General features: G+C 50.6%; 1 protein-coding gene across 1 annotated transcript in view; it reads right to left on the bottom strand.

Moving 5' to 3' along the window:
• Positions 1-20,182, bottom strand: part of lamc3 (laminin, gamma 3) — a 69,206-nt gene that overhangs the window by 20,092 nt on the left and 28,932 nt on the right. The window contains exons 5-12 of the mRNA XM_062477894.1: positions 19,913-20,101; positions 19,095-19,212; positions 16,792-16,890; positions 15,700-15,836; positions 15,441-15,560; positions 9,246-9,453; positions 6,661-6,770; positions 4,245-4,481 (exon numbers count right to left, since the gene is read on the bottom strand). Of these exons, the coding sequence (XP_062333878.1) occupies positions 4,245-4,481; positions 6,661-6,770; positions 9,246-9,453; positions 15,441-15,560; positions 15,700-15,836; positions 16,792-16,890; positions 19,095-19,212; positions 19,913-20,101 (1,218 nt within the window). The remainder of the gene's footprint in view (positions 1-4,244; positions 4,482-6,660; positions 6,771-9,245; positions 9,454-15,440; positions 15,561-15,699; positions 15,837-16,791; positions 16,891-19,094; positions 19,213-19,912; positions 20,102-20,182) is intronic.

Below are 20,182 nucleotides of genomic sequence, written 5' to 3'. Positions count from 1 at the left end.
TGTCAGGTCAATCTCAGTGCCTCAGACTCCACGACATTTGTGCCAGGCCAAACGGTTGCATAATTGTGCAGAAGTTTTGCATGGCTAAATGTCACGCCCACAGCAACTATGGCGACAGGTTTCTCTCAAAACAAAGGCTTGTGGGTTTTTCTTTCTGCGAAGGGGAACGTAGCAACAGGGCCGGCGACGGGGTACCGTGGCGGCGCTCTGATATGACCGACGCCCCTGTCTGCACCTGTCACTCTGAGCCAATTAGAATACAGGCTCAGTTCATTTGCATTTCTATTACCATAAACATTAGCATACCTGGTGAGGTGGGCGGGGATGGTTATATGTTTGTCAACAAAGAGTGGTCATAATAAAGGCGCTCTCAGGCTCCTGAGGTCTGGTGAAATGTCAGCATCAGATGGAAAAAGGCCATGAGTCAGCTCTGCCAAAGAAAAGGAAGAAAGGAAGGAAGGAAGGAAGGAAGGAGGAAGGAAGGAAGGAAGGAAGGAAGGAGGAAGGAAGGAAGGAAGGAAGGAAAGGAGGAAGGAAGGAAGGAAGGAAGGAGGAAGGAAGGAAGGAAGGAGGGAAGGAAGGAAGGAAGGAAGGAAGGAAGAAGGAAAGGAAGGAAGGAAGGAAGGAAGGAAGGAAGAAGGAAGGAAGAAGGAAGAAAGACAGCAAAGAGTAAAAGAGGAAACATTATGTGTCCCTTAATCCCCTTGGTGGGAGAGAACTCCCTGCTTATAAGAAAGAGAGGGAGAGAGAGAAAGATAAAGAAAAAATATAACCAACAGAGAGAGAAAAAGGATAGTTGAGAGAGAGAGAGAGAGAGATATAGAGAGAGAGAAGATAGAGAGAGAGAGGAGAGAGAGAGAGGAGAGAGAGAAGAGAGAGAGAGAAAGAGAGAGGTAGTGGTTTGGAACGACCCAGAGCATGTAATTTCCCCTGCTGATCACAGTCAACAGCAGATAAGCCCAGAGGGCAGAAAAAACCCGCAAAGAAAGAGATCGCTGATAAAGTACTGGAATGAGATGACAATGTTTATGACAACATTTTGACAAGAAGCTCTGTTACCTCCTCCCATTACTTGAGCTGTCTCACTAAGCATCTACATTCTACTCTCCCCCTCTCTCTATAACTAAAACACACACAACTACACCCACACCCACCCACACACACACACACACACACACACACACACTTCTCTGTAACAAGTACATTCACACTCCAAGCACATGTCCAAGCACATGCTCTCAAACACACACACACGCACACAATCAAACAAGTGCACACAAACACACACACACGGGAAATGCTACAGTGTATCTGAAGGGACATATGCTTGACTTGGTTTGCCCCGCGCAGCAGCGTGCCCACCCTGCCGAAGCCACAATGTGCTCGTCATGCCGCAAATATTAACATTTCCAATCTGCTGTGCTGCCGCGCCACAGCAAATAGAAACGCTGCAACCTGCCGACTGTTAATAAATCATGATTATGAAGCACCATCGGTTGCATGTGCGAGCACACACACACACACACACACACACACACACACAGACACAACCCCCCACAACAAAACACATCCCTCCCTTATCTATGCCAGACCCCCCCCACCCCCCCCCCCCACCAGCCCTGCCAAGCAGCCAGAGAAGACAAAAAAAATCCAGTCCCAGACGATATTGTGAAGGCGATACAGTCATTGGGTAATTAGCCTTCCATTAAGACAGAACAGCAGGATGTCCTGTCCGTGTGCTGACGACACATGACAGGATGGGCGTGCCTTCCCCTCGACCTGAGACACCTTGACACTTCTCCTTGACGTCCGGCTCTCTCTGACACTTCCTGTCGCCGCCACTTGGGCCCGTGGCGATGTGACAAAGGAGCTACCCTAGACAGACGCCACAGCAGGACACAGGCCGATTGGCTCGAAGGTGGCGTAAACTTTGACCGACCAACGTCCTCAGAGGACTCCAGATTTGTACGCAGACTCAGGGGTCTTCCAGCGTCATGGAAATATCTGATGTCACGTTACTCTTACAGTCTTACAGTATGACGGTGGCGGTTGGTGGAAGAATAACAACTTTCGGACTAGTCTGAAGCAAGCCGAGCTAAACATGTCATATTTAGAAGTCGGCATTTGAGCATTGCCCTCCAGACAGGCTCCCCTCTGATCTATCTGTCCCCAGACAGATCCCACCGAGCTGGGGCGCTTTCTCTCAAGGACGCGTTCCCCTTTCTCTGAGCTTAAGGGCCTACAGGGATTCCCACCCTCGGCTCCAGGGACTGGTCCTTGGGTCTCACACTGAAACACCGAGCACAGAATCAAGAGTCTTCCCAGAACATGAACATAAATATAATTTGCAAATCCGTGTTTGTGTGTGCATGTGTGTGTGTGTGCGTGTGCGTGTACGTAACGCTGGAAAAGAGCGAAGCTTTGTGTTCCGTTGGGATTCATCTGGGCCTAATTCTATTTACCAACCTTCGAAGGCACTAAGATATGCTAAACGGCTCTACTCTACAGCCAACCTGCTGTGTGAACCCCCCCCCCCCCACACACACACACACACACACACACACACACACAAATCTGCTTTGAAGTTAAAAAGGTTCATAAATAAATGAAAGTGATCTCCTCCTCCTTACTCTCAACACGCTCCCATTTGTGTACATACAACCTGTTTCTCTCTCTCTCTATTTCTTTTCTTTAATTCTCACAGTCTCCCTCTTTGTCGCATTCTAATTCTCTCCTTTCTCTCTTTCTCTTTGTCTCCCTTGAAAGCACACCACGGTTCTCTTTTTTTCACTCTCTCCATCATACTTCTCATCCTCCTCCTCCTCTCTCTCTCTCTCTCTCTCTCTCTCTCTCTCTCTCTCTCTCATACCTAATGGCTTATTTTCTCTCTTCTCCAAAGACAATGAAAAGGTAGTGACAGGTGGTACTGAACTGAATGTTCACAATAAAAAAAAAACAGCGTGCCGCTAATTCACCTATCACATGCTCAACAAGACCAAGATGAGTTTGATATAAACGTAATGGAAAAGCAATTGAGAATGAACTATAAAAGGAATTGGGATAGAGGGATGAAAAGGAGACGGATGGAAGAGAGGGGGGAAGGAGTGAAGAGAGATTTGAGTTGAAAAGAGGGATGAGGAAATAAAGGACAGAACGTAGGGGAGGAGATGTCAGGAAAGAGGATGGAAAGGAGAAGGAAGGAAACGGGGAGGGCATTGGTGTGGAGGAGAAGGGGAGGAAAGGCGACGAGAGAAGAATTGAGGAAGAGCAAGGAGAGCAGTAGAGGGAGGCACATCAAGCAAACAAAAGCAGGTTGGAAACGGAGGTCAGACAGCTAGACATGCTGACGGCCAGGCGCAATCAGGGTGTCTGTCGACTGGCAGGCAGGGGAGGGAGGGAGGAAATAGAGGACGAGGGAGAAAGGGAGGGAGGAAAAGATGTAGAGAAGAGAGAAGGATGAGAGGAGGGGATGTGGGACAGGGAGAAAGAAGAGAGTGCAATGCCAGCTGAGAGAGAGAAAATACATTTAAAGTGCGAGGGGGGGCAGGAGTCGGAGGGGGGAGGGGGGGAGGGGGAGGCTTGGGGGGCGGGGGGGGGCAGGAAATCTGCATCCAAATTAGACTGAATGAGTGGAGGGGCGGAGAACGAGGGTAATGAGGGAGGAGGCGAGCAGTGACACCAGCCCTGCTTCCAGACACCAGACACACACACACACACACAGACACACACACTCAAATACATTCACACAGACAGAGGTACACACGTACACACGCACGCACACTGCAGGCAACTCCTTCTAACTAGGTCAAATCTCTGTCTGAGACTCCGACTGAGACAGAGCGAGGGAGGGAGGGAAGGAGGGAGGGAAAGAAGTGGGATGAGACAGTGAAAGAGAGATGAAAAGATAGAGGCGGGATGGCACGCGTCATGTTGGAGGAGAGATGGAGAGATGGAACGTCATTCATCACTGGCCTGGAGACAGAGGGAGCGAGCGAGAGATGCGGAGAGAGCGAGAGAGATAGAGAGAGCGAGAGCACAATGAGGAGGAAGTGTGGAGAAAAGGTCACAGGACACCTGTTGTCGGGAGATAAAGACACAGTGGCTACCCGGGAAGAACAGACCGGGAACGAGAGAGACCAGAGAGAGAGAGAAAGAAGCCGGTTAGGAGATGGGAGTGCGGACGTGGCCGGTCAGGAGCCGAGAGGAGCCAAGGTTACCAGGGTTACCAGGGTTACCAGGGTTACCTGTGTCAGGGTGGCACGGGCCGTGCATGTGGCAGTCACAGGGCACGCAGGGGGAGAGGGCACCCCCAGAGGGCACCTCCCTGGTGAACCCTGGGCCGCATCTCTCGCAGAACTGGCCCTGGAAGCCCAGGGGGCAGTAGCAGTCCTCCACCCAGGGGGCTGCAGGGGCCGGGGGGGCAGCGAGGCTGAAGGAGGGGGCGGCAGAGGCCAGAGTGACCTCGGAGAGCTGAGACGTGTCTGGAGAGAAACAGCGAGGGAAAGAGAGAGCGAGAGAGAGAGAGAGGGAGAGAGAGAGAGAGAGAGGGAGAGAGATAGGATTGTGTTACAGTACGTACAAGTGGGATGTGCTGCTAAGAGGGATTGTGTGTGTTTATGTGTGTGTGAGTGGGAGTGTAACAGTGTGTGTTTGCTACCTGTAATGAGGTGGTGGAGTGGACCCAGCATGCCAGTCATGTTAATAACCAGAGACACTGGGCTTAATGAGACAGAGACAAACGCAGACACACACACACTTACACACACACTTATACACAAACACATCACACAGTGACACGTGCACACAGGGAATCTTGGATAAAATCAATGAATAAATCTCTGCGGTGGAGGGATGGAGAAAGGGTGGAGAAGATGGTGGAGGAGGAGAAAAGGGAAGAGGAGAGAGGAGGGGAGAAGACAGAAGCGAGAGAGGAAGAAGAGGAGAGAGAGAGAGAGAGAGAGGTTGCAGTGAAAGTATGGCTCAAGCATGGGCCACTAGGGAGTAGAGATCACTCATTTCTCTCCTCTCATAAATAGTGATGGGGTCACCCAGCCCAAATCCCCTTTCTCTCTCTCTCTCTCTCTCTCTCTCTCTCTCTCTCTCTCTCTCTCTCTCTCTCTCTCTCTCTCTCTCTCTCTCTTCCTCTCTCTCTCTCTGCATGGTCTTTGCATCCATCACACTGGCTACCATTGCTCAAGGTCTAATACAGTACTTTCCAGAGACTGCATGCCATTATCTGTGTGTGTGTGTGTGTGTGTGTGCACACACATGTGAGTGTACAAATGAATGTGATTGAGGGATGTGTGATTTCATCAGCTCAAAGAAATACAGCGCTAGTGAATAAATAAATACGTAATGAGGGGAAGATGAAGGCAGGAGGAAAATGAGAGAGATGGACAGGGCGAGAGGAAGAGAGAGACCTTGAGCTCCAAGAAGTCGTGATCCCAGAAATCCTTCAGTGACGATCAAACCCATTCAAGTGTTTCGTCATTGCCTCCTCGCTAACCAACAAACACCATGAGTGTACATTCTCCTCTCTCCATCTGACCCCCCCGCCCCCCCCAACTCGGACCCCCTACCTCTCTGCCTCTCCTCTCCTCCCTCCAGGAGGTATGGTGAAGTCTCAGACCCTCACAGCTTCACACATCACCCATCCAACCCCCTGCCTCTCCCCTCCTCTTCCCCCCTCTCCTCTCTTCTCCTCTCCTCTCCTCTCCTCTCCTCTCCTCTCCTCTCCCCTCCCCTCCCCTCCCCTCCCCTCCCCTCCCCTCCTCTCTTCTCCTCTCCTTTCCTTTCCTTTCCTTGGATTTGGCTTGCTGGCGGGATTGGCTGGCTGAATAGACTGGCTGACTGGCATACGGATTGGCTGGCACGATCGGTTGACTGACTGGGAGAAGAAAGGGAGATAGAGGCTTTGTAGGATTTTCCTTCTAACTTGCACTGCAGCGCCTGCAGCGATAAGACACTTCGAACACAGTTAGTGAACTAATTTGAGACCTAACACAAATCATTAGCAATGTTTTCTCCTGTGATATGCAAACAGGCGGAGAGAAAGATGTGCATGTGTGAAAGTGCTTGTGTGCGTGTGCATGATGAGTGTGTGTGTGTGTGTGGCTATGCTATGTGTTTTGTGTTACTCAGCCTCTGAGGAGAGGCCTTAATTAAAGTGAGAAAGTTAGAAAGATATAGAGGATGAGAGCGGAAAGAGGAAGAGAGTGTGAGTGTCTGTATGTGTGTGTGTGTGTGTGAGAGAGAGAGAGAGAGAGAGAGAGAGAGAGAGAGAGAGAGAGAGAAAGGGAGAGAGAGAAAGGGAGAGAGAGAAAGGGAGGCCCAGACCACCACTGTAAGAGAGCATGCCTGCTTGCCCACCTGTTTGTGTGTGTGTGTGTGTTTGAATGAATCAGGCCATAATTGAGTCTGAGCTAACAGTGAAAATGTAATTGAAAGACCGTGACAGCTGGACTTGAGAGGGCAAGCACAGCTTCCATGCCTATTCTCCTCGGCCTGTTCCAAAGAGGCATAAGCCAATCAGGCAGCAGGTGGAGTACACGAAGCAGGAAGAACACTAAAGCTCCCTGCAATGATGACAGGATGTTAAGGATGGATAGAGACCAAATGCAAACACATGTACACACACACACACAGGCTCAGTACACTTACAGTTAGGTCCTCCAGCATTGGTGATTCGTAGGGCTGTAAGGTTGAAGAGAAGTTGCCGGAATGCAGATGGAGACAGAGACGGTTGGAGTCTCCTGTCTTCCTCGTGAAGCCTAGGATTCATTCAGACAACACACAAAAAACACACACACATCATTCAGTGGATCTGAACTCCACTCAAATGCGCCACAAGTGATGAGATAATTCGAGTTTTTATGATAGAAACAAAATGGTGTGCCATTTTCTTTCTCACAACGGCCCAACTGTTTTCATTTTTTGTTGTCATGAGTTGCTTCTTTAGTGGCTGTCACGGTTAAAACACAGCAGAATAGAAACAAGGTGGATGATTTGTGGTGAAGAATGTCAACAGTGTGTCCAGTATGTGATTGTGTACAGTATACTGTATGTATTTCAGTCAAGACACTTGCTGATTTCTTCATGTTTTGCAGTGGAAATACGGAAATGAAGGGGATTGATTAAGGGGGAAATTCCTTAAACTCCCTTGTCTTGGAACAGCTGGCATTGCACAAGTACAAACAACAACAAGGCCGGGAACCTAAACCCTCAGAGAATCCTCGAGAACGAACCTCGAGCTGAGCAATTCTGCGAGGGGTCCCATTCCCAGAGGCCGTTGGTGAGGCATAAAGATGCCCGATCCTTCAAAACACATTTCACAATACTGTCACACACTGACTGCAGACCATGAACCATATGCATCCTGTTGGAGCGATACAGAAAGACAGTATGGAGTATATGTGAGGTGGGGGGTGGCAGCAACGGCGGGTACATGGCAACGCATGAGGTCTGCCCATGTGTGTCAGGTCTGTGAATACATGCAGTATTTAAGTCCCCTGAAGGGCAAGGCCTAGGCCTCCAATCAACACACCTGCGTTTGATTGCGCGTCTGTGTGTGTCTGTGTGAAGGATCTTGTTTCTCCCAGCCGGCCAGCCAGCTCAAGTAATAAAGGCCAATCGCTGAAGCAGTCTGGGGCCCTGGTAATGGATCTGAGCGGAGGGCAAGGGTGTGTGTGTTTGCGGGGAAAGGGGGGGGGGGGGGTGTAGTGCGGGGGGCAATAAGCAGATTTCCTGTGAAAGTGAGCAAAGTCCCCGAGCCATGTTATCCCTATGGAGTGGACATGTTCCTTTTAATCAGCCCCGAGCAGAGCCAGGGAGGCAGGGAGGATTGAAGAGAGGGATGGAGGGGGGGGGGGGCGGAGGAGGGGGAGGCTTTTTATTAAGCCTGCCATAGCCCAGCACAAAAGGGGCATCGTTGGGGGAATACGAGCCACTCGATGTATGGCGTCCACAAACGCACATAAACAAGCGCACACACACACACACACACACACAATCTCGTAACCACGCAGCAGTGCCCATAAACAGTCATTGACTGTAAATCAAAAGAGAGATATGAGAAAGAGGCAGTTGGCGACATGGACAGGGCCCCGGCAGGAGGAGGACACACTGCAGCAGCGTACTGTGCCGAACCGACAGACAGACTTCTTTTCTCTCCTGAGCATCTCACACGCTTCAGACACGAGTACAAACACGCTCTCTGCCCCCGCCAACCCCAGCAGAACATCAGAGAATGGAGCTCCGGGTGAGGCAAACACCCTCCCCCCCCACCACAAACGTTTTACACAGTGTTATCAACTTCCACGAGACTTGCAGTAACGACGCTCACTGTCAGTCAGAAGATGAGGCGGCGGATGAAGGCGGGGCTGAGGGGCTTGTGAGGCGCTTGTGAGGCGCTTGTTGGCGCGCATGTTTATTCATGAACCTTCACACCAATGAGACAGGCACCTCGGAAATACCCGATAACGTCGCCGTTCCTGTTTTGCTTAACACCGCTCTCGCGTCTCGCGTCTCGCTGCGGAAACGTTCGCGGGCAGAAAAGCCAGACGCTCGAGGAACAGAAGCGGCTCGTGACCGCACGCGGGACCAGGGAGGCCACCCGCAGCCCCCTCCCCACACCCCCACACCAGGTCCGCAGGGAACTGGAGGGGAGGAGGGAGTTGGGGAAGTCATTACTGCTTGGCGGGAACAGAGAGGACAGGGACAGACTGACGCGTCGCCTCTGGCAGCTTCCACATGTCTGAATCCATACTGGAAACATTCTCATCATGTCTCTGCTTGGCCCGTCATGGGGGCTCTGCAAACACACACACACTCACTCACTTGAGTGTGTGTGTGTGTTTGGGCACGGCCACTCACGATCATAGACGTCTATGCGAAGCACACACCCGCTTACTGTACAAGCACTTGCCCGGACACACACACACTACACACACATTAACCACACTCCCATACACACGCCAGCACTCCTCATGGTCCCTGAAGAAGACACAGCTCGTGTGATGACACTCAGAGGGATAACGAGTCACGGAGCGACTTCCTGTTTCGGAAACGTAAACATCACTTCCCATTGTTCCCGGGCTGAACAGAAGGAGGTCTTGGAGGGCGTTGGCCTGGATCGTCTGTGTTAGCCTTATGTGGACGCAAATACAAAAGAATGCATACACACACACGTGCACGCACACGCACACATATGCAAGCTGACCTCCACGCCCACTCTGCCTCCCCCGTACCTGACGGTGAAGGTGCGCCGGGACTGGAGGCCAGGCCGGGGCTCAGGTGTGGGCAGCGGCCAGGGTGAGGAGAGGCTGGCGGACACGGAGTCCCCGGGGCCTTCCAGGAGCACGGTGACAGAGGCGGGCAGCAGGTCAGGGGTCTCTGCGGTGAAGATGAGGGAGAGGAGCCGGCCGTAGCTCAGGAGCTGGGCACCCAGGAACTTCTCTGTAGGGGGCAGAGGGTGCGTGTCAATGCCACAGACAGGGTCAGAGGTCACAGATGAACCAGCTTTCAGCTCCCGCCAATTACTATGCCATTACCAGACAGTGTTTTTGTTCCATTTTGGCCCAGACCACATGTCTGTGTGAGTCTCTGTGTATGTCTGTGTCTTTGTGCATCTGTGTGTTGTTTGGTGTGCCTGGTATCTCTACGAGTCAGTTGAGGCAGGATGTATTATCGAAGTGTGTACTTTGGGAACTGTATGTGTTATGTATGTGTGTGTGTGTGTGTATTGGTAAGCGTATATGTGTGTCTTGCAAAATGTGTGTATATTGCATGTGTGACAGTGTGTATTGGTAACTGTGTGTACGTGTGTGTGTGTGTGTGTGTGTGTGTGTGTGTGTGTGTGTGTGCGGAGAGAATGAGAGGGCCAGGCTCTCGCAGCCCACAGAGATCACAGTGGGAGTCTGGGTGTAATCACCCTCCATCTCATCTCTGGCTCATTACAGCACATTAGAGGGACTTCAAAGAAGCACTCGGACCATGCGAACCACTCAGCCAGCACACACACACACTCACACATACACACACACTCCCCCAAAAAATGCTTTGATAACGTAAAAAGAAATGAAAAACAGCATCCCTCTTTTAAAATGTAATAAAAGCTGAATGTGGGGGGTATGAGGGGGTGGGCATGAAATAACAGGAAACAAAAACAAGGCAGACCTGATGAAAGCACATTTGGACAAGATTGATATTCCTGTCGATTCGGTGTGCAGCGATAACAGCCTCAGCAGTCCCTTGAACCCATTCAGTTGCCCACCCCCCCCCCCCCCCCTTAGTGCGGTGGAGCGACCTGCCCCGCCCACCTGCAAGCGCCCCGGTCAACGGCGAGTGAGGCGTGCGCGAGGCCCCCGTCTGAGCGTGATGGCATGTGACGGCTCTCCTGTGCTCGCCTGGTGGTGTCGGGGCACGTGTCCACGTCGGGAGGTGAGTCGCCTTTGGCCGCCATCTGAGCAATCCGGCTGTCGGCTCGCGTCTCGTCGCATCCTCTGACAGTCTATTTTTTCCCCTCCTCCTCTTCCTCACAGGGCTGCCGCAACGCTGCATGCCGGCCCTGCCCTGCCCACCGCACCGTGACTACGACCTGGGCATGTTTGTCATGTTGTCAGCTGACCTCCACAATCCCCACAGGCCCCAGGGGGGTTTGCCTGTCCTGGACTGACTCTCTCGGCATTGAAACTTTAACACGAATCAACCGCAAATGTCCTTCCGTAACTCTGAAAAATATATCTCAGGGCTTCGGATAAAACTGGTGAAAAATACATGATTTGAAATCACTTCAAGCACTTATCAGGTCCTGCTTGGCACCATAAAGACCAAAGGAATGTTCAAGGACAGATCCCCTTAACACACCTCCAGGGAGACTCAAAAAGACACTTTTGACGGTTTTGACGTGTGGTGGAGGTCGTTGCTATGAGCATCTCAAGGCTGAACTTTCAGACCTGTAGTGTGCTAGTGAGACCGAACGTGTCTCTGCATCACAACAGAGATTCACAACGCCTACGACACATGCTGACAGTGTGTGTGTTTGGGTGTTTTTGAGAGAGAGAGAGAGAGAGAGAGAGAGAGAGAGAGAGAGAGAGAGAGAGAGAGAGAGAGAGAGAGAGAGAGAGAGAGAGAGAGAGAGAGAGAGAGACAGGCTATGTGTTTAAGTACGGGGATCTTTAGTATTCACTGTTTTCCTTGCCACTCTGTCTGCCTGTGATCAGCCTCTGCCTTGTGTTGACCCCTTCCCGGGTCGTCGTCACGACAACCATTCCCGCAGTGACACTTGGTGAGCGGTAGACGACCCGCGATCAATCAGGGGTTTAGACTTCTCCAAACCAATTACATCAACTCCATTTCAATTAAATCGACAACGCTTCACCCAAACAGATTAAAGTCCTGAGGAGGCCTCTAACTGACATCGACCGGCATGGGTGCAGAGGAGGTAAACAGGAGGCAGGATAGAGGCAGACGAAGAGGCACAGACACAGGCGGGGTGGAGACAGAGACAAATTTGAGGCGGAATAGAGCCGTATAAAGGGAGTTTGGAGGCAGAGTAGAGGTACAAGTAAAGGCAGAAGTAAAGGCAGAGGCAGGGTAGAGGCAGAAGTAAAGGCAGAGTAGAGAGTAAAGTTGAGAAAGTATTGGCATAGCAGATGTAGAGGTTGAAGTAAAGGCAGAGGTAGAAGTAAAGGCAGAGGTAAAGGCATAGGCAGAGAAGAGCCAGAATAGAGGTAGAAAAAAGGCAGAGTAGATGTAGAAGTAAAGGCAGAGGTGAAGGCAGGAAAGGATGTCAGCCTACAGGTGGTGTGTGTGGCTGTCAGACTGGTGTAGGGCCAGATCTATGATTACACACAGACCAGACAGACACACCACCTGGTACACTGACACTTCCAAGGTCTGTATCAGTTTTGCCTGCCAGCCACTCACACACACGCACACACCAACACACATGTACGCACACACACACACACACATTGGCTGCCAACAAAATGATGACATTAAAACAATCTGCACTTCTGCGTGTGATGAGGAGATCCTGGTCTATTTTAGGGAAAGGTTTGTGAATTGGAGACAGGAAGAGCACGATACGTGAGCGAGTTTTTTCATGCACGTTCTTTTACGCCTGTCCTGCGCAAGTGCTCTGTACACAAGACCAGTCAAACCGCTGCTGAAGACATATGCTTTTCCTTCCCTCCTCGGCTCTCTCTCTCTTTCGGTTGTCCTCCCCTCCTCTGTCCCTCACACTCATTCGAGCCTTGTCTGTCTCACCGTATACGCCTGCCGTGCTCCTTGTCACATCATGACCTTATTCCCTCCCCTTCCTTCTCTCCTCCCCTCGCTTCGTCTCTTGGTCTCCCTCGCTCCCTGTCCAGTCGGCTTAGGTGGGAGAGCGCCAGGCTATAGGGTTGTCAGGGGCTCCAGTGGCGATCATGTTGAGTGAAACACTTACTGCCATCACAGCCTGAGGGAGAGAAGGAGAAACGGAGGAAGACAGAGGAAGGGACACTCCCCTGGGTCTCTCTCTCTCTGTCTCTCTGTCTCTCTCTCTGATGGTGACTGTTCCTCGCTGCTGAGCCAAACACATGCTCCCTGCGCTGACGAGCCCTCAAGGAGATGTCACCCTCTTCTCTCTCTCTCTCTCTCTCTCTCTCTCTCTCTCTCTCTCTCTCTCTCTCTCTCTCTCTCTCTCTCTCTCTCTTTCTCTCTCTCTGTCTCTCTCTTTCTCTCTCTCTCTCTCTCTCTCTCTCTCTCTCTCTCTCTCTCTCTCTTCCCTCTCTCTCTCATCTCTCTCTCTCTCTCTTTTTCTCTCTCTCTCTCTCCCTCCATCTTTCCTCCTGTCATGGCGGTCTGGCCTGTTCCAGTCATGGAGATCACCCTGTCTAGACGCTGATTCACAGAGTCACGGAGCAGGTGGCGAGGTTCAGGGGTGTCATGCCCGAAGCCCCGGGAGGGTGGGCAAGACTAAAGAAGACTGAGAAAGACTGGAGAAGACTGAAGCGGACTGCGGGTGACTGGAGGAGACTAGGGGAGAATAGAGGAGGGGAGGAGACTAGGGGATATTGAAGGAGACTGAAGGGGACTGTGAGAGACTGAGGCAGACTGTGGAGACTTAGGGAGACTGGACAAATGTGGCATACAACCACCTGAGTGTAGCCTGGGGGCCAAGGTTGGTGATGAAGGGTTAAGGAGTGTTTAGGAGATGAGCTGGGTACCTTCCATAAGAGGGCTTGGCAGCTTCTCTCAAGTGCTCTGTGGAACAAGTGGCCTGATTTCGTCGTGGGAACACGGACTCAGTTCCAGGCAATCTGGGATAACAATCTGTTCTTTAGCTGGGAGACAAGTGTGTCACACAGATCACAGAGAAGGGCATGGCCCGAATAATATGCAGGTGCACACACGCAGACACACACACACACACTCTATTTCTTATTCTACCTGTTTCATTGTTCTATATCTCTCCAGCTCTGTAATAATCGGTCTTTTTCTTTTTGTCTGCCCCCTCTGCTTTTGAGAGCTGTGAAGTTCTGATGCAACAGGAAGCTTAGCGAGACGGTTCTGTCCATTGTTGAACAGGGGATTGTGTCTTGGCAGCTCTGTGTGGGCTGATATATTTGGGGCTGAGTGGAATATACTGAAACACCCTCTCTCTCTCTCTCTCTTTCTCCCCTCACCCTCTCTTTCTTTTACTTTTCGTTATTTATTTGTTTCTTTCTTCCGTTCTTTCTTTCATTTGTTCTGTGTTTCTCTCTCTCTCTTTCTCTTTCTTTCTCTCTCTCTTTCTCTTTCTTTCTCTCTCTCTTTCTCTTTCTTTCTCTCTCTCTTTCTCTTTCTTTCTTTCTTTCTCTCTCTCTCTCTCTCTCTCTCTCTCTCTCTCTCTCTCTCTCTCTCTCTCTCTCTCTCTCTCTCTCTCTCTCTCTCTCTCTCTCTCTCTCTCTCTCTCTCTCTCTCTCTCTCTCTCCATCCTTCTTTTATCCCCTCTCCCTGTTTCTCTTTGACAACAGCAGAGCTCCTGCTGGCCTTACATGGCAGGCGTAGTCACAGACACACTCAAATAGGTGACAAATAGATTAATAAGAATCAGAGAAATAGCTTTTCCCGCCTGTCGTTCGACGGGGGCATTGTCACTCAGAATTATCGGTTCTGAGTGCTGGGAAACGCACAGGGAGGATTACAGCAGAGAAAATACAAATTAAAGTCCCCCCTTTTTCCCGCACGGAAAAAAAGAAGAAAAGAGGAAGAGGGAGTCAAAATCCAGGGCTGGGGCGGAGGCTCCGACGCAACTCTGCAGCCTAATCTTTAAAGTAACTGTACAAAACGTCTCGCTATGAACGAAGCCGGGAGAAAATGAGATCATTAAAAGGGCCGGTCGGCGCTATAGATCTGGGTATTTCACTGTGCCGAGAAACAACACAAACAGACGCTGCACCGGCGAGATAAGGAGGCGGCGCCTGGCCAGACGCTAATCGCCGTGCGGTGGCCCGCGGAGACGGCAGAGTGATGGACGGGGTTCAAAAAAAGCAACACGTAAATAAATGAGTAAATAAATAAATAGACAAGAAAATGACTAATACGTATTCGTGGCGACTTAGCGGCATCGAAAGAAACTCTAAAATTATCCCTGACCAGGCTTTGTAGTCTCCTCTGTGAGTTTCTTGGAGCAGTTTCGCATGCGCTAAAATAAGGCGCAACTGGGTTCTCTGTGATCAGACAAGCTGGGCATTACAGAGCCAGAATGACGTGGAGTTAATGGGATTGCTTTCTGTGTTCCTGCCAGCCGCTGGCGGGGGCGTACTGAGCCGGGGGAGGAGGAGGAGAGGAGAAGAGGCAGAGAGGACATGGAGGAGAGGAAAGAGAGGAGACAGAGTTGGAAGTAAGGAGAGGAGAGGAGACGATACGAAAGGAGACGAGAGGAGATGACAGGAAAGGAGAGGAGACGAGAGGAGAGGAGGAAGGCCAATTTTCACTTTGTTGCTTCTCCAGCAGACTAAGCCATCCAATTCCAGCAGGCCTTTCCTACTGGGTAGCTGATGGAAGCTGGCACTAAGTCTTAAGTCCCACACAGTCTCTCCTGCAGGGCCGGAGATATCTACTAATATGGGGAAGATAAGACATGGGAGGAAACGGCGTCTATAAACTCTGTATAACCTCAGGGCCAAGAGGTGGTGCCAATCTATTATTGGAACAATCGCTACAAGTCTTTACACACACAGGCGTAAACGCACATTTTCCCATGCACACACGTGTACATACAATGACATGTATGTTACATATTTACTCGGAAGAAAGGACATGGTTGAAAACTTGAAATAGCATAAATCTTTACTGGAACACACCCTTAAAGTTGACAGTAGAAGCGCATTACAATGCACAAACCTCCCATATCTCCCTCTCTCCCCCTTTCACTCTCTCCCTTCTTACCCTCCCCCTTTCCTCCCCCTTACCTGGAGCTCTGTAGTATCCCAGGTCGTCTTCAGCCAGAGGTAGCAGGTAGACCTCCCCCTCCTTCCAGAGCAGAGGGTACTCCTGTCCCTGGGAGAACTCCCCGGACCATCCGTCCTGGTCTGGAGACCACCAGGGCGACACAGCGGCAGAACGTAGTCACAGGACAACTCCAGAAACACTGGCAACGATTGCGATCAACACAAGGCTCTTGACCGTTGTTTCCCAATAGCTCGACTTCTGCAGCGAAGAGCTAAATACCTTCGACAAAGTCGGACGTGATGTTGACAGCCACATGGTCGCTGGACGAGGTGCAGGCCACCGAGTGCCCGAAGCAGAAACATGGCTGACAGCCCGATGGCAGGTCCTGCTGCAGGTTAAAGAAGCCTGGCTTGCACCTGTTCACACGCGCGCACACACACACACACACATGCACGCACACACACCCACAGACACATAATTATCCTCAAATCCTCCAAACCCCCTCAGCCCTTGTACTGCTATGCTTGTTTTGACTAATCTGTCCATATTGCACGGGGTGTAGCCAGGGCAGAGCCAGGGTCAGCAAGACAGGGAGGAGAAGGACTTCTGCCAGCTGAACATGTGCTGCTGTCTGGGGCCAAACGCCCCCACGGCTGCCTGCTAGCTCCCTCTGATGCGACCTCCAGATACACACACTGACATGGCACTCACACACTCACACACACACACACACACACACACACACACACACACACACACACACACACACACATGCAAGTCTCGCACATAGAGAAACTCACACACACTCACAAACACATGGACACATTCATACACACGTTGACATACACACACACAAGACTTGTAGCAGCCCGGGCCGAGGGTTGAAAAGGGCTCTTCAGCCGTCATAGTGTAGGAGAGGTTAGAGGAGAAGCGAGGTGTGAAACACAAGTCGACAAACACAACACCCCTAGGCTGTGTGCGGAGGTGTTAAAAGGGGTAATACGAGACAAATATGTGCTCTGATGACTCATAATGCACATGAAAGTCATTCTCAGAATATCACACTATCATCATATCGTATTTATAATTTATAATTTTTGTGCCTAAAATTATGACTGCAAACACCCATGGTATTTATAGTTTAACACATTTGTGCCAGACTATGTGAAACTGCAAGTGCTTTATTTAATGTATTTAATATGGAAGTGGAAGACAGTTATGTACTGTACAAAGTTGCCAATGGCATGGGTCACATGACCAGCAGATGTAATTATACACAGACGAAAGCGTCCATTACTGTGGAATACATCAGTCTACATCAGTGTTCCCCGTGGCAACCCGTGGGTGTCTGCAGTCAGGGTGACACAGCACCTGTCACACGCGTGTCCTTCCACTCCCGCCCGGCAGCGGCACTGTCCGTCCTCCATCGCGCACACGCCAATGCTGCCCCTGGGGTCGCAGGCGCAGGGCCTGTTGGGGTCAAAGGTCAAAGGTCAGGCGGAGGGGTCAGACCTTCCGCAGAATAGCGATGACATCATCGTGGGACCTTGTGGTGGGTTTGGGGAAGGGCAGTGACCAGTCATGAGGACGTCATCCCCCAACAGCCTATTTTTACTTCTTGACTAAGGATGTTTCGTTGATTGTAGACATACTGTATCTGCTGTCTCAGTGTTTAACAAGTTTGTTTGTGTTTGAACCTTAAATGCCCAAGAAAAACGATTGAAATATTAACATTTGCATCAACATAATAAAACAGAACACACTGAAACATGCTGCACCAAAACACACACACGCACACACACACACACACACACACGTAGAAGCCAGTCCAGCAGAGCGAGAGAGCGCAGTGTACGCATGCAGAGTGAGTGATTGGCTTGTTGGGTCAGTGATCTGCCAATCACAAGCGTTGTTCCATCAAAACATGTTTGATCACTTCCATTGATTGATTGTTTTCCTCCAGAACTGTAACACAGAATCAATTATATAACGAGGTTGCTATTAAGAATAATTCAATTATCCCCTAGGCAGGCTTTACTGTGTTCTGCTCTAGTGGTCTGGCTAATTCACACCTCACTTCAGCTCAACAATGTCAGAACTGAGGGAGCAAAGTATGGAAGGAAGAAGAGGGGGAGTTCGTAAGAAAAGGAAGGAAAAAAGAAAAGAAAGGGAAGGAGAAAGGAGGAGAGGGAGCGGCAGGGGAGGGAAACTAATTGTTTGTAGAGTCGTGCGTGTATGAGCAAGTGTGTACGTTTTTCTTCTCAGGAACATGGTGGCGTGCACAATTCAAAATGTATATATGTGAGCTGTGTGTGGTATACTCTATACATATGTATAATACTTACCCTGCTGTGTCCTCGGGGGATTGTGTCAGGAGTGTGTATGTATGTATGTATGTATGTATGAGCTTGTGTACGTGTGCAGTGCAAGTGTTTGCATGTGCTCTGTGTGTGTGTGTGTGTGCATGTGTACCTGCACATATGAACATGTTGGCATATTGGTGTAAGTGTGAGTGTGAGCGTGTGGGCAGACTCTCTTACCCTACCTCCTGTGCCAATGACTCAGCTAAACGATGAGCATGCTGCGATATGAATATTCTTCACACCTGGAGTCACGGGGGAGCTCTATGCTTTGATTTGGAAATTGATTTGAGCTGAAAGCCTGAAGCCTCTACTCTGAAGAAGAAGACCCAAAGGCATACGTCTATACTGAGACAGCACTGGGTCGGAGAGGAGAGCCAGCAGGATATGTTCAACAGGTGGACGAGGTCAGGATCGAAAGAGAACGAAAGGTAACCTTAAAGAGAGAGAGAGAGAGAGAGAGAGAAAGAGAGAGCGTGTGTGAGAGAGGTGGAGATCTTCCTTAAAGGCAAAGAATGGGGTTTTTCATTCTTTTGAGGATAACGATAATAATGACAGCTCAAACTGCTATCTTTAGCGGTTGTTCCAGTATGTATTAGCATAGCGCTATCACAGTAATTCTACGGCTGGAGAGCCAGCAGTATAACAGAGGTATTAAAGTGGACATTTAAGAAGATTAACGCGATTATCATTGTAGGAGAGGAACATTCAAGCACCGAGAATGACTCACTGTGCTATCCAGTAAAGATGGTGCTAACAGTAGCGTTAGCTGCAGTGGTGGTTGTGGGTTGTAATGACTGTTCAGGCCTGGTTGTGATTGACATGCAGCTCAGCTACAGGAGAGAAGGTGGAGAAGCGTTCCGCCTGCCGCAGGGTTCGGGTCAGGGAGAGCTGGTGTGGACCAGCTGTGGAGAGCTGGTGTGGACGTCTCATGATGGCAGCAAGCAGTGTGCAGCATCACACACACACACACACACACACACACGCACGCACGGACTCACACATGAACTAGGGGTAAGGCAGAGGGATAGGACGCGGCTGGGACCAAAACTCTTGGCCCCAGAAACAAAACGAACAATTAATTTAGCTTTCAAATTATACTCCTCTCAGTCTCTCCAAGATAAATATTTGTCCCCAGGTTTATGTTTATCGGTGAAAAAGCTCACTATCTCTCTTGATAGATATTTGTATTCCCCTGGCACCTTTAAATGTCTTGTTTATTCCTCTGTCTTGCCAGTTTAAATGTGTATGTTTTTAGCTCCCTCAAAGGGTATGTTTGCCTGTGTGTTTTTTCTGTGTGTGTGCTTGTCTCACCTGCAGCCCCCAGGGCCAAGGGAGTGGTAACCAGGCTGACAGGCATCACACCTCTCCCCCATCACCCCCGCTCTGCACACACACCTCCCCTCAGCATTACACTGAAGACTCACCGAACCTGGGGGTGGTAGACAGAGAGAGAGAGCAAGAGAGAGAGGGAGGGAGAGAGAAAAGGCAGGGAGAGAGAGAAATCAGGGAGAGAGAGAAGGCAGGGAGAGAGGGAGAGAGAGGGAAGGAGAGAGGGGAGAGAGGGAGCAGAGGAACGAGGGGTACAGAGATGAGAGAAAGCCAGGGAGAACGCAAGTGAGGAGCAGGCGGGTAGACGCGAAGAAGGGATTTTCAATCCGTGCGGAGAGAATAAAGATGGCAGGCAAGTTGAGGGTGGAGGGGTGGCAGAGAGAAAGCGGGAGGACAGGAAGAGGAGCAGAAGTAAGGGGAGATGAGAAGGGGCGTCATTGGTATACATGAACTCAGTGAGCAACTCAGTTTTGTTGTAAAACATGTAGTCTCTCCTTCTCCATGTCCTAGATTGAACATTACTGGATAGCCTTGGAACTATAGCACAGGCCAACAAACTGTGAGTAAGCAGGAGAGGGAGACAGACTGGAGTCTGGGTAAGAAGCTTTGATCACTGTAATGGAGTGATATGGAGTGGATGATGATGGTGATATTGACGTTGAGGAGGATAAGTATGACGGAGACCACGATTATGCCTTCACTGTAACAATGGCGGCGATGAGGATAATGATTACGAACGACGGGGGGACCGCCTGTCACAGCGGCCGAGGAGAGCGCGTCGGGAGGGTGTCCTGGTTTACCTAGAGGGTCGCAGTCGCAGGCGCTACAGGCTTCCTGCGGGGTCCTGCGGTGGTGGTGCTCTCTGCAGCGCTCACAGTGGGCGCCGTCTGTGTCGTCCCTGCAGCCTACACAGCGCCCCCCACTGCCCGTGCTCCGGTACTGCTCCGCGTCGAACACGCACGCGTCGGCTCTGCCGCTGCAGTTGCACCCTGAGAGCGGGAGAGCGGGGGGGTGGGGGGGAGAGGGAAATAGCAGGAGACGTGGAGAGGCGGAGGGAGGGAGGGAGGGAG

The sequence above is a fragment of the Osmerus eperlanus genome, chromosome 14, assembly GCF_963692335.1.
Source record: "Osmerus eperlanus chromosome 14, fOsmEpe2.1, whole genome shotgun sequence".
Classification (NCBI taxonomy): domain Eukaryota; kingdom Metazoa; phylum Chordata; class Actinopteri; order Osmeriformes; family Osmeridae; genus Osmerus; species Osmerus eperlanus.
Note: the sequence above shows the minus strand (reverse complement) of the source record. Positions and strands in the feature narration are given on the sequence as shown.